This window comes from Athene noctua, chromosome 4 (assembly GCF_965140245.1).
Source record: "Athene noctua chromosome 4, bAthNoc1.hap1.1, whole genome shotgun sequence".
NCBI classification, from domain to species: Eukaryota; Metazoa; Chordata; class Aves; order Strigiformes; family Strigidae; genus Athene; species Athene noctua.
This window is the reverse complement of record NC_134040.1, coordinates 65,750,993-65,762,780: the sequence shown is the minus strand read 5'-3', so window position 1 is coordinate 65,762,780 and position 11,788 is coordinate 65,750,993. Positions and strand designations below refer to the sequence as shown.

Sequence of the window (11,788 nt, the reverse complement as noted above, 5' to 3'; positions counted from 1 at the left end):
GTTAAAGCAGAGGTGTCCCATCACCCAGGACACTCTGCAGTTTCCCGAGGCCTCTAAGTACCCCTGCAAGCTCTAAGATGAGCTAGACGTGCAGCATCACCATTTGGACTCCCTCTCACTCTACCTCAACAGATTTGTGTGCTGCTTAGGGATATGCAATTTCTGACATATTACACAGACCCAGCAGAAGGCAAAGCTGCTTTCCTGGGAGTTTCACTTGGACGGATGCAGGTTTGAATCCCAGGTTTTGCTTCAGAGCATAACACAAGGTACTCCAGGACATACTCCATCTGCTAAACGTCCTGCAGCGCAAAGCAGCTTGCCAGCTCTGCTTCCAAACCCGTCAGCACCAGTTTCAGTAGGAAATCAACTGGTCAACAAGAAAGGGGTCTGCAAACCAATAGGCAAAACCAGTGCAGTCCTCTTGAGTGAAGTAGGCATCTAGTACCAGGAGATTCTCCTGTTCCAAAGGGGTTAAATTCACTGTCAGCTCCACAGGGAGACAACTGATGCCCCAGTACTTCCTGCTCTCTTTATAACACACTTTCAGAAAAGGCTGCAGGGTGCTCCAGAGGCCTTAGTCGCTTCTAACAGTTCAGTAACTCTCCGAGCAGGGACAAGAACAGGAATATAATAGCTCTGAACTCAGGTATCTCTGCTATTAGGGCACCACCTTAAAGCCCTCTTTCCTTGTGGCTTGACTCATGAAAAATGAAAGATCCTTCAAAAATATGGGGCCCTCATCCCTGGGGCTCAGGGATGTTAGGTGGGATCTAAGAGGCAGGAGCTCAGCAAAGGGACATTGTGTGCAGAGGATTCCAGGACGCATCCTTAAAAGACAGTGACAGCAAAATCAAAAGGACTATCAGCCACTTGGCTTGGTTCTCCTGCAAAGATCTCCCACCTGGCAGTTGCAAAGAGGAGACTTTTTGAACTGCATAGAAAATTAAATGGCTTTTGCATATTAAAAAAATACAGATGAAAACACAGTTACACCAGTTACTAAACAGTGGGCGGATGAGCGATCACCATTTCATATTAAATAGACCCAGATAGACCGATCTCCATATTGCCACACTCCCGGCATTACAGCTTCCGTGCACACAGCAGACGGAGTGCCTGCAAAGGCCAGGTAATGCTATGCTCCCGCTGAGGTGGCATGGCCTGGCAGGAGGGCTGCGGTCCCAAGGAGCAGGCTGTAAGACGTCTGCTCTGTCCTCTCACTCCTTCAATGCTCATTGCTTGCCAGACCAGATGGGCACACTGGGAAACAGGGCTCTGGCTGGAAAAGGATTCCAGTTTGTGGTTTCTTTACAATGTGGTTTCCACGCAACGTCACAGGAACAAATCGCTAGTTTCTTCCTACGGAGAACGGAAAGAGAGAGGTGAGTAGCAGCAAAGAGAGGAGGAGAAGGCTGCCCAGCATGGAAGGTGACAGTAGGGAACGCTCTAACATAAGTTCTGATATAGCAGGGCCCTTCATGTCTTATAGGCAGCAAGACTCAGGACAAGGGTTTCCCAGCACTATTGCTAACACCATTCAAAGATGTCACCTCCCTTCCACTCCCTCCAGCCACCGTAAGCAATTTCTAGTCCCCAATTTATCCACAGTGATATAGAAGCACAATCAATTAATGCTTCTTACTAACATAAGAAAGGTTCAAATGCCCATTGCCAGAGGTAGCAGGCCAACACATGAAATCTGAGCCCAAGCTCTCTCCCCAGCTGGAACGATACCCTGAAGAGATGTGAAGCTGACTGAGCTGCCAGCTTTTATTTGGCAGCTTTCCCCCTTGAAGTGAAAGGGCTTGATTTCTTCCACCTGGTCTCCACAATCTCCCACTAGAGTTGATTCTGCCCTGCATTTCCCAGAGTTAAGTTCCTGCCAACAGGGATATTTGCAGCCCTGCACAGAAGGCTGGTATTTGAAGGACCAGAAGCAAGGGGAACATCACCTATGCAACAGTAGCAGGCCTCAGCAGGATGCATGCCACCATCCTGCACTGGTTGCAGGCCTGGTCAGCCCCTGTCCTGGTGGGAACTGTCTGCCAACCAGTATCACTCGTCCCAGGTCTGCCATCACAGCTCAAAGGGTTAAGAGCTATACGTTACAAAAGTATTTTAAGTGTCTCACCTCTTAGACCTCCATCAGTATCTGGTGAAGGGATCCTGGCTCTAGAAATGCCTGCCTCCTGTTTGATTTACACTAAATCAAGTATTTGCATGGAGCGGGACATTAGGGCCCAGCTCCAGGGCACAAACTGAGAGCAACATCTTAGAAGTCCTCAAAACTACTTAATCAGGAGACTGCGGTGCCAGTGCCCAGCCTGCCCTTTCCCACATGTGGCCCAGGAAGAATGGCTGCTCAGGAAGCACAGCTGCCAGGGTCAGCCCAAGGGGATCAGGGCCAGTCAGCACAACACAATCACACTGCTTCACTAGATCTCTGCACAAAGATGCCTGTGTGGCTTTGCTAGGAGGAGGACCCAGATCTGGATTTCTACTGCTCTAGTGGCCACAATGCATGGAAAGTACTGCAACGGCAACTCCAGAACATCCAGACATGGCAGACCATGAGCTGTTGGGGGCTCATACAGAAGAAATGGCAGGGGCCAGGGGCACAATGACTGCTTTTCTTCTGTCCCTGCGTGATTACAACACATCGTTACTGCTTCGTGGCACAGTGTATGTGAACACACAAGGCAGGAAGCACTTCCCAGCCTGCTTCTCCTCTCTCTCTGACAGCCACCGCCCAAGCCTGCTGTGTGGGACACAGCCAACTGTTTTGCAGTGGATCGATTTTAAAGGCTCCACAGCATCAACCCCCTCCCCGACAAAGCCTTGGCCAGTTGCCACAGAACTCACTTGTCCAGGAACAAATCCAGGGAATCCCGCTACAGCTCATTTCAAGAGACTTTCCTCCAAGCAGGTCTGAATTAAATGGTACCAAGAACATTTTTACATTCATCATGAGATCCAAATGGGTTTTCAACACGCGATCAATGGGTCCACAGAATCCTATCCCCAGTGCCTTCCCTCTGGCCAGTGGCCCTGCCATCTGCAGCAATCATTTTGTTTCATGCCTCATTGTCGTCCCCGAACTCCAGGTGACTGCATCCACTCCAGCCACGAGGCCCCCACCTGGGAGCTGCCCCTGCCTCATAGCGTTTCAGAGTCCAAAGTCCCATCGATCCCCGTCAGCATGCAACTCCACAACTGGAGAGATGGGAGCACTGCAGAGCATCAGCCATGTTCTGCCCGGTGGAAAACCTTTGGCACCAGCACTGACGATTTATCTGGAAGAGGAAAGGATAAAGAAAAAGTAACGTAGCACGAGCAGCAGGGTTCATAGTGCTTGTGATGAATAACCTAAGACACACAATTTTCTCTAGGGTTCTAAATAGGGAGGGCAAGGCCTTTAAAAGTAACACGGGCCTTTCTGAGAACAGTTTCCTGCCAGCAGAACAACTGTGAAACTGAGACACAGACATCGTGGAAGGCAGGCTGGAGGACAGGAGGACAAGTGCACAGGCATAGCCTGACAGCATAATACAATAAAAATTGCAACCTCAGGATAGAAATGTGCTGTGCCAAGTACATACACAGGAGGACCAACTGAATAGACAGTGGTGACTGGTGGCTCAATATCAGGGCAGCTACCTTGTTTCCTGACCCAGGTGGGCACTTCAACTTCACCTTCATACACAGCTCAACTGCCACCCATCACCAAAGCTATTCTCCAGCAGGATGAGAGTATTTTGGCGTGGGGGGTTACTGAATAGAGAAAACAGCATCCAAAGCTACTTTCAGATACTGAAGTGAAAGTAATAGTCATTGACATGCAGCACAGCAGCAGCCACAAGCAAAACACTCAGCTTGCTCATCTAAGCTCCCTGACAAATTCCCTTGTGCCATTCCAAGGAGAGCAGACCACAGCTGCATTTCTGTTCTGCAAGAAAACCTATGCATCAAAAAAGCCAAGAAACTGGCTGGTTTTGTGAGTGTTGTTCCACGTTTGTTCCCACCACAACACAGCTCTGTTTTCCAAGCACATCCCCACTCTGGAGTGAAGGACATACAGGCTATTTTGATAGGAGGGCAGGGCTTCTGTCTAGAGAGACCTCACCAAGTTGGGAGACTGGGCCAACAACAGTGCTGTGAAATTCAACAGGACAAGTGCATAGACCTATACCTAGAACAGGATAACTCCATGCACCAGCACAGCCTGGGGTCCAGCTGGCTTGGGATGTGGTGGAGAACATGCTGAACACAAGCCAGCAGTGCATCTTCATGGCAGTAAAAGCCAAGCTGTAATAGGGAGACTCAGATGGGACAGAAGGAAAAAAGTTCTGCCCTAAGAGAACAGTGTAACTCTAGAGTCCAGAGAGTTGGTGGCACCTTCATCCTTGGCAGTCATCAACCCTCACCTATACAAGGTCCCAAGCAACCTGACCTGGCTGTGAGGGTGGCCCTGCTTGGAGCAGGGTCTGGACAGAAACCTCCTGAGGTCCCATCCTGCTTAAACCTGCCAATGATTGTATTATCTCCTGATCTGTTCTGTCCACTATGCATGTCTTGCAGCTGCTACCACACAGCTCAGAGAACACCTCAACCCATTTTACTGTACCTCTTACCCTTTGAGTGGGCTGCCTACATCCACAAATAATTACAACAGTCCCCAGGCTGTGGGACTGCTACCTTCCAGAAAAAAAAAAAAAATTAGGTAGGGTATGTTTTACATAGGCTTTCTGTGTCTACTGACAGGGGAAAGGGGGTCTGCTTTCAGGTCTCACTTGGAACAAGGGCTGATCACAGTAGGAGTGGGGGGGTAAACCAAGGCAACATTAACTCGCTCGCTGCCGTTCTTGGGACAGATGATCTCCGTCAGTCCCTCTGGTCTTGGCTGACTCAGCAGTTCTCCTGTGAATAAGGGAAAACAATGAAAACATTTAAGCATCAGCAAGGCAGTTTTTGCTTCTAGCATGCCCTTCCCCTTCTTCCCTCACCAAGTAAACATCCAGGACTGATGCAAGTGAGCACTGTAAGAGGGCTTAATGGTCCTGCAAACCAAGCAGGTCTCATCTGTGTAACCATGGTGAATGTCCTGGTGACTGCAGCTTGGAGACATGCTGCTCCACACAAATGTAACATCTGCCATCTTTCCTGTCTCTACTTTGAATCACTGCACATAGACTTGAGAGCTCCTTAGGGATTCATAGCATCTAGATAGAGCCTAATGAGATGGAGGTTTTAGAAGTAGGTGTTTTAATTAGGCTTTGGGGGCAGATGGGATCCAGAAGTTTACCTTCAATCTCCATGAAAGGGAAGAAACTGACCTGTAGTGTCAGCAGGAAATTGGTAGACAGATAGAGAAAGCTACTGATACAAGCCTTATTATTCACATCTGCGTACTACGACCATTCATACCCACAAAGCTACCCAAAAAGCAGCTGTCTTTCAGTTCAAGCAGAACAATACTACAAGGACCCTGCTAAGACCACCCTCTTTGGTATGAACCAGAAAGAAGATGGTTTGAAAGCACTGCTACAAACATGATTTTTGCATCACTTCAGTATTTCTCCTCTATAAAATTCCAGGGAGGACCTCAAATCAGCCACGGACAAATGGCTTGACCTTTTCTGACCTGTTTGTTACCTCCTGTTCTGTCCCTGAGCAACCCTGCACATTGCAGCTGTGCAGCCATTGCTCCAGTACTGCAGTTTCTGAGCTGGAGATACCTAGGAGCTGGAGAGACCATCTGTTCTGCAATGGCTGGCCAGCTGCAGGGTGCCTCTCTTAGCTGCCAGAATATTTAGAAGCATGTAAAAATACTCAAGAGGATTCCCTAATGCCCCTCTCCCTGGGCACGCTTTCCACAGCTGTGGTGGGACTGCTGCTGTGTCCTGCCATGGCTCTGGGCCACACTATACTCTGCTGAGTGTGCAGATCCCAGCTCCCAGACGCTGGCTCTTCCCTAATGGAGGCAATACCAGCTCCATATCGAGTCAGTAACAGTGGGGGGCTCTCACACCACATGGTGTCCCTCTGCTAAATGAGTTGTGTCAGCTCCGCTGTTCAAGCGCCAAGTTGGCAGCTCCCCACTGCTGGCACCCTTGCAGCATGTGGTCCAGGGCAAGACACAGATCAACACAGCGAGGGAGGAAAGCCAGGTGCCGAGATGTGCCCCATTCCGAGGAACATGTCCCCAACAGCTTGCTCAGAGCGACTCAAGTTTGCTCCTGGCTCCACTCCACACACGACTGGCCCCAGACGGGCAGATTCCCCAGACACTGACATGCCATCTCCTCAGCATAGTCCAGCCACAGCTTAGGCATCCACTAGCAACAGAAGACCCACCAGTCTGGCAAAGACAATATGGGATGGCAGCATCCATGCCCAGAAAGGACTCAATTCTTCTGCTGAGTGTGCCCACATCGGTGCCCAACGGCCCTACCCAAAGCAGAGGCACCAGGCCACAGCTGGCTTGTGCCAGCTAGATCAATGACTTCCTTTACAAAGGCAAGCCAGCTTGTAAGCAGGTTGCAGTCACAGGTCCACACAAAACTATGTACCCAACAATCAAGCAGACACTGTGAGCAGTCCCCACTTCCACTAAAACACTCAAGACATAGCCCTTGGACTCCCCTATTTTGAAATGCATTTGCAATAAATTATTCTGCTGTTAAACAAAGGACATCAGAAAAATGTCTCCCTGTGTCTAGCTGCGATTGCCAGGCACCCCAGAAAAAACAGAAAAGAAATTACACTTCAAAGAAGTACTGCCCAGCCTGTGCAGCAATGGCACAACAGTCAGCCCCACCATGCCTGAAGCACCCCAAATGCCGCTTCCCTCCTCTCCTCTGCACACTGTTTCTCTTCCCACTTTCATGGAAAAGCAGATCTAAAACTCCTTGTTTTTTTTCAAAGCTAGAACACAGCATTTGGTATCATGACAGAAGAGGGGAGAGCTTGCCAGGGAACATGCACACACACAGTTCCTCTTGAGGGATATTCCACCTCTGGGGCCAGTAATTTCAGTTTGCCCCCATGGTCCACAATATGAATTCACATTTTGCTTGAATATCTGCCCTCATCTCACACCCACACTCAAACCTGAAGTGGCAGAACAGCTTTTAAGCTACACAGTCTCCCAAAACAGAAGAATCGTGATGGTATTTGCAATTCAAAGTTAAATCTGCAAGGCAGCGTCCTCAATTACGTGAGCTGTCACACACTGAAAGCAGCATTGCATCCCATCAAGCACGTACACCACAGGGCTCCGCTGCGTGTCCCAGTGATTCCCAAGTTGACTTCCAAATTGCAGAATTGCTAACAGTACTGAAAACACCAGCTCTGAAAGAAGAGTCATAAAATCAGTGCACCATTATGTGCTTTAAAGACAAGGCTAATATCCATTAGATCTTAAACCAGAGGAGTGCAATAAGACTGGTCTGTCTGCTTGAGCCTTCATTCCCATTTCCACCTCCCCACTTCAAGAATCCATAGAGATTTCTCAAGCAGAGGAGATTGCTGCAGGGTAAAATAGATGCCTGATTAGCAAGCAAACAAACCCATTCCCACAGCTTCCTCAGTCAACCCTTGTTTTCTTTATGACTTCACTTTTCCCTCTAGGTTGCCTCTGGGATAAAGCTCACCTCACTCTGTCCCCAGCCCCATCCACACCCTCTCCAGCCCCACTCCCATTTCCTGCTGACATACACACTGCTCCCCAAAAGAAAGACTTTTCTCACAGATACATCATGCACCAAGTGGGCAGAAGGCCACCTGTGCATCCTTCCTACTCCTGCCCTCCCAATTAAAGGATGTCCCACTGCCTTCCCACAGCGTTTCCATCCCCTTGTCTTCACAGATTGCTCACCTTTGCTACACAAATTCACCACAGTACTAAACTAGGCATAACTATTTAAATCACACTTCACATCACTGCTAAAAAAAACCAGTGCAAAACCCACTGCAACATGCAATCTTCAGAGCTGTAACAAACCAGCATTGAGACACTTCTTGGATGCAACCTTCCAGGCCCAGTCTCTTGGAGGTTTCAGAAACCTCATGTTTCTATTCAGATATTACTCAAGCTGTGGGGGATTAGAAATAAAAGTCTTCGGGGCTGCGGCAAAACGCGGAAGAGGAGATCAAATGAAGTATTGCACTAATACAAAAGAAAAAGCAAAGTGCCTGGGACGCGGTGCTGTTTGCTTGGTTTAACTGTTAAATTTAAATGGGGCTGGAGCAACCCAGATCTGCAGCACTTGCTCTGTCCCTATGTACAGACTAACCAAGTCTGTATTTTGATTGCACATTCCTTCATGAGCATGTCACAAATTTTACTGGAAAACTCAGTTCTGCCTGCCCCCTCTGAAAGGTTGCCCTGCAATAGCACACACACAAACCACAAAGCTTATTCTAATCTCAATGTGGCCTTGGTTTTAACGTTAACTTCAGCGGAAGCTGCTAAGGTCTTAACCAAAACTCCAACTACTTTGTCTTAAGGCTAAAGACTAACACAGCTGAGATTCTGAAGAAAAATCCCATCTCCCAGGAGACAGATCTGTATCATTAAGATTATTCAGCTGATTTAGGAGCACGAGCCCTATTTGCAAAGGCACTTTAATGCTGGGTACTTGGTGACCAAGGCCTGATTGTTAGATGATCTAAGTCCCAGTTCAGGTGATAGCAGAGGCACCCACCAAGTCTGGTTAAAAGCATCTGCAGACAGCAAATACTTTAGAACATGCTCCTTTGCTGCCTCTCCATTTACAGTGGCACAGATGGTGCAGAGGAGTCACATCTGTCCTATGGCCACCCTGCTGGCATTTCTGTACAGAAACAGGTCTCCACAACTGGGTAGAATGTGCTGTACACAAAGCTAATGCTGAGACACAAACCTAGACCCTGTCATGAAACTACCATGGTTGGTTTGGGCTGTAGCACAAGCTGGTTTGTAAACTCCCCTAGGCAGATGGGCTGAGTCATGCTGTCCTCACCATTTAAAAGAAACCTGCTAACTGTGAGCAGCCACAGGCAAAGGTAGGAACAAACCTTCAGCCATGCCCAAAGCTCTACCAGAAGGGCCTGTTTCGTCTCAGCATTAAGCCAGCTCACCCAAAGCAGGTATTTCTACGTCAGCAGGATGTTATTTGCTGCCACTCTTTTAACCCAGAACAGACACAGGCATGGCCAACTTTGAGCTGCTTGTGCTGGACTCCCAGGCCAGGCCAACGCCTACAGCCCACAAGGATAACTGAATGTGCCAGACAGAGCTCAACCGTGTATCACCACTCCGTGCATGAGAAAAGACATTTCTACTGCCATATATGCCCAGGAACACAGAAAAGCATCGATGTACAATTTTTGGTTGAGTTCAGAGTTAGGCCCCATTATTCCTTCTGTCCTTAATTTACTGTGATCTGGGGAGGGATGCCTCCCTTGGAGCCTATGCCAGCTATGAGACCCATGCATGCTGCAAAGCACACTTCACTGGCCTTTAGGAAATACCCGTGAAATGCCAGATATCCATGACAAATCAGAGAGTTAGGAGGGAGGCTGACAGCAAGAAAAGTGAGTACTTGCAGGAGTGTTCGGTTACTCCATACTGGCAGCCAGACAAGGCCCGCTGCAAGCCTACTTGGCTGCCTAACAGAGAAGGATTTTGCACACAAGGAGGAAAATCCCAGCCAGACCATTTGCCTTCACACAGTTCCCACTGCCACAGCCGTGCTAAGCGGCACAAGGTTCCCTGTTCACGTGTCAACAATCTGCAGCAAGGGCACAGGGGTGAGAGACTCTGCTCCAGCCTGCCATGTCATATTCTTTTTCTCAGAGCTCCTAGGAGAACACATTGCCACAGTATCAGCCTGATGGTGTTTCTCATTTTCATTCTGTAATTCCTGCTGAAAGGATCTGGGCTCTACTGGGACAAACAGCTGGCAGTGGATGAGCAGGACCCTTGCCCTGGCTCTGTGCTGCTGCTTCTCTCTCTTCAGTCTGCTTGGAACCTTGAAGATACATCATCCATGCTTCGTGACAGGGGCATGAGACAGTCAAAATCAAGCTGTTCCTACATCTTGCCCTGCCTCAGCACTGTCCCACTCACTTCACCCCGTGCCCCAGAGCTGCTCCAACCACATACTCACTGTTTTTTCAAGCCCCATTGCTCATTTGTGCTCCTACCCAAATCCTTTCTCACGCTTCCTCCTTGTTGAAGGCCTTCAGACACCAACCACAGCAAGTGGGGTTGGCAGGAGATAACTTTACATCTCAGCTTCAACTGCTTCTCTGTCAAGCCTCTTTGACTAATCCTTGCTTGTGACATCTCTCAGCATAGCACCCAGCAGTCATGCCTTCAGACAAGTAGAGACTTCAACCAACACTGTCTGCATATCAAAAGCATGTGTCCTGCGCTCAGTTTCCAATAGCAGTCAGAATGTAGGGCTCACAAGAGAGCCCCAGGTCCCAGGACACCCCTCTGCTTCGCATGCAGTCCTATCCCTTTTCATCCATGAAACTGCGAAGACATCGGGGTTGGAAAAGCTACAGCTTCTCTGTCTGGCTCTGAGTCAGTTTGAGGTTCAACAGCTGGAACACTTGCACAATTAGATCAAACCTGTCATAGAGGCAGGATGAGTTGAATAGCCATGTGCACAGATTTCCCTCTCTGCTGTAAGCACAGGCAATGCCCTCACACACTGGGACTTTGCAGTCAGCTCTACAGTAGACAAGAAATCTGTCAGGAGTCTTGGCAGAAGGAGGGGGAAGGAGATGGTGTCTCACACCACGCCTGCTTCTACTCCACACCATTTAAATCTTTTCTTCACCACTCTCTGCTTGGATGAAACAAATGAGTTGCTTCTTGAAAATGTTGCTATGCACAATACACAAGCTTATTCTCAAGCACTGCACACAGAAAGTCCTGCTCTGTATTGGTATGAATTTTTAATACGCTCCTTGCAGCACTGTCTGCATGTCACGCACAAAAATATTCACCAGAAAGTTAGAACTCTGCACTTCCCTTGATTTATTTCTGGAGTCCTGAGCAAACTTATCTACCTGGCCTGCTTGGAGCAGAGGGTTGGATAGAGCTCCAAGTTAGGACTTAATTTTCTTCTCACTGGAGGCTATTCTCCTGACTGCAAACACAACAAAAATAAAGAAGCTGTAAGCAGAAACATCACAAACGAGAGCAGAGCAGGGTGAAATCTGCATTATGAACAGAAAGTTTAATGAGCCTCATATTGCAGTCCTGGTTAAAGGAGCTTCAAACTAGCAAACAAACCCAACAAAAATCCCAGCCTGGAAAGGTACTGCAGTGCAAAAAAGCAACAGAGAAAACTCTGTTGGTAAGCACTGATCACAGCAGCAGGCTGGTGAGCAGAACCACCCATCAGGTACAGCACATGCTCAGGAGTAAATCAGCCTGAGATTAAATACAGTTAAAAAGAAAAGGAAGGCTTGAAAAAAAAAAAAAAAATCAGAGCTTGTTCCAGAAATGGGGAGTGAGAAAGGTGGCCAGTTGCAAGGCAGAAGACCAACCTGCAGAGATGAGTATGCAAGGCCAGAAGCTGAGAGCACAGAGAAAAGGATGTGGAGAGCAAGGAAGAGGGTTAGAGCTTTCCAAAATATGCAAAAGGAACTGATGGCAATTTGCCATTTCTCCTCTGAAGGGTTCAAGGCCAAAAAAGTCAGCAGTGATACCTTCCTCAAACACAGAGTAGTCTCCTGCGGGTGCTCAGCTCCACTCCAGAGCATCGCAACTGCCAGCAGGGCAAGC

General features: G+C 48.4%; 1 protein-coding gene across 3 annotated transcripts in view; it reads right to left on the bottom strand.

Moving 5' to 3' along the window:
• Nucleotides 1-1,251: 1,251 nt before the first annotated feature.
• The window catches only part of MFHAS1 (multifunctional ROCO family signaling regulator 1), a 32,978-nt gene continuing 22,441 nt past the window's right edge, over nucleotides 1,252-11,788 (bottom strand). The window contains exons 2-4 of one of the 3 annotated variants that reach the window (XR_012633604.1): nucleotides 4,794-4,920; nucleotides 2,866-3,296; nucleotides 1,252-1,362 (exon numbers count right to left, since the gene is read on the bottom strand). Coding sequence is in view for 2 of the 3 variants with exons in the window: in XM_074905610.1 (XP_074761711.1) it covers nucleotides 3,293-3,296; nucleotides 4,794-4,920 (131 nt within the window). In the remaining variant the exon portion in view is untranslated. Of the gene's footprint in view, nucleotides 1,363-2,864; nucleotides 3,297-4,789; nucleotides 4,921-11,788 lie in introns of those variants that run through there. The other 2 variants (XM_074905610.1, XM_074905611.1) reach the window with 2 other exon arrangements.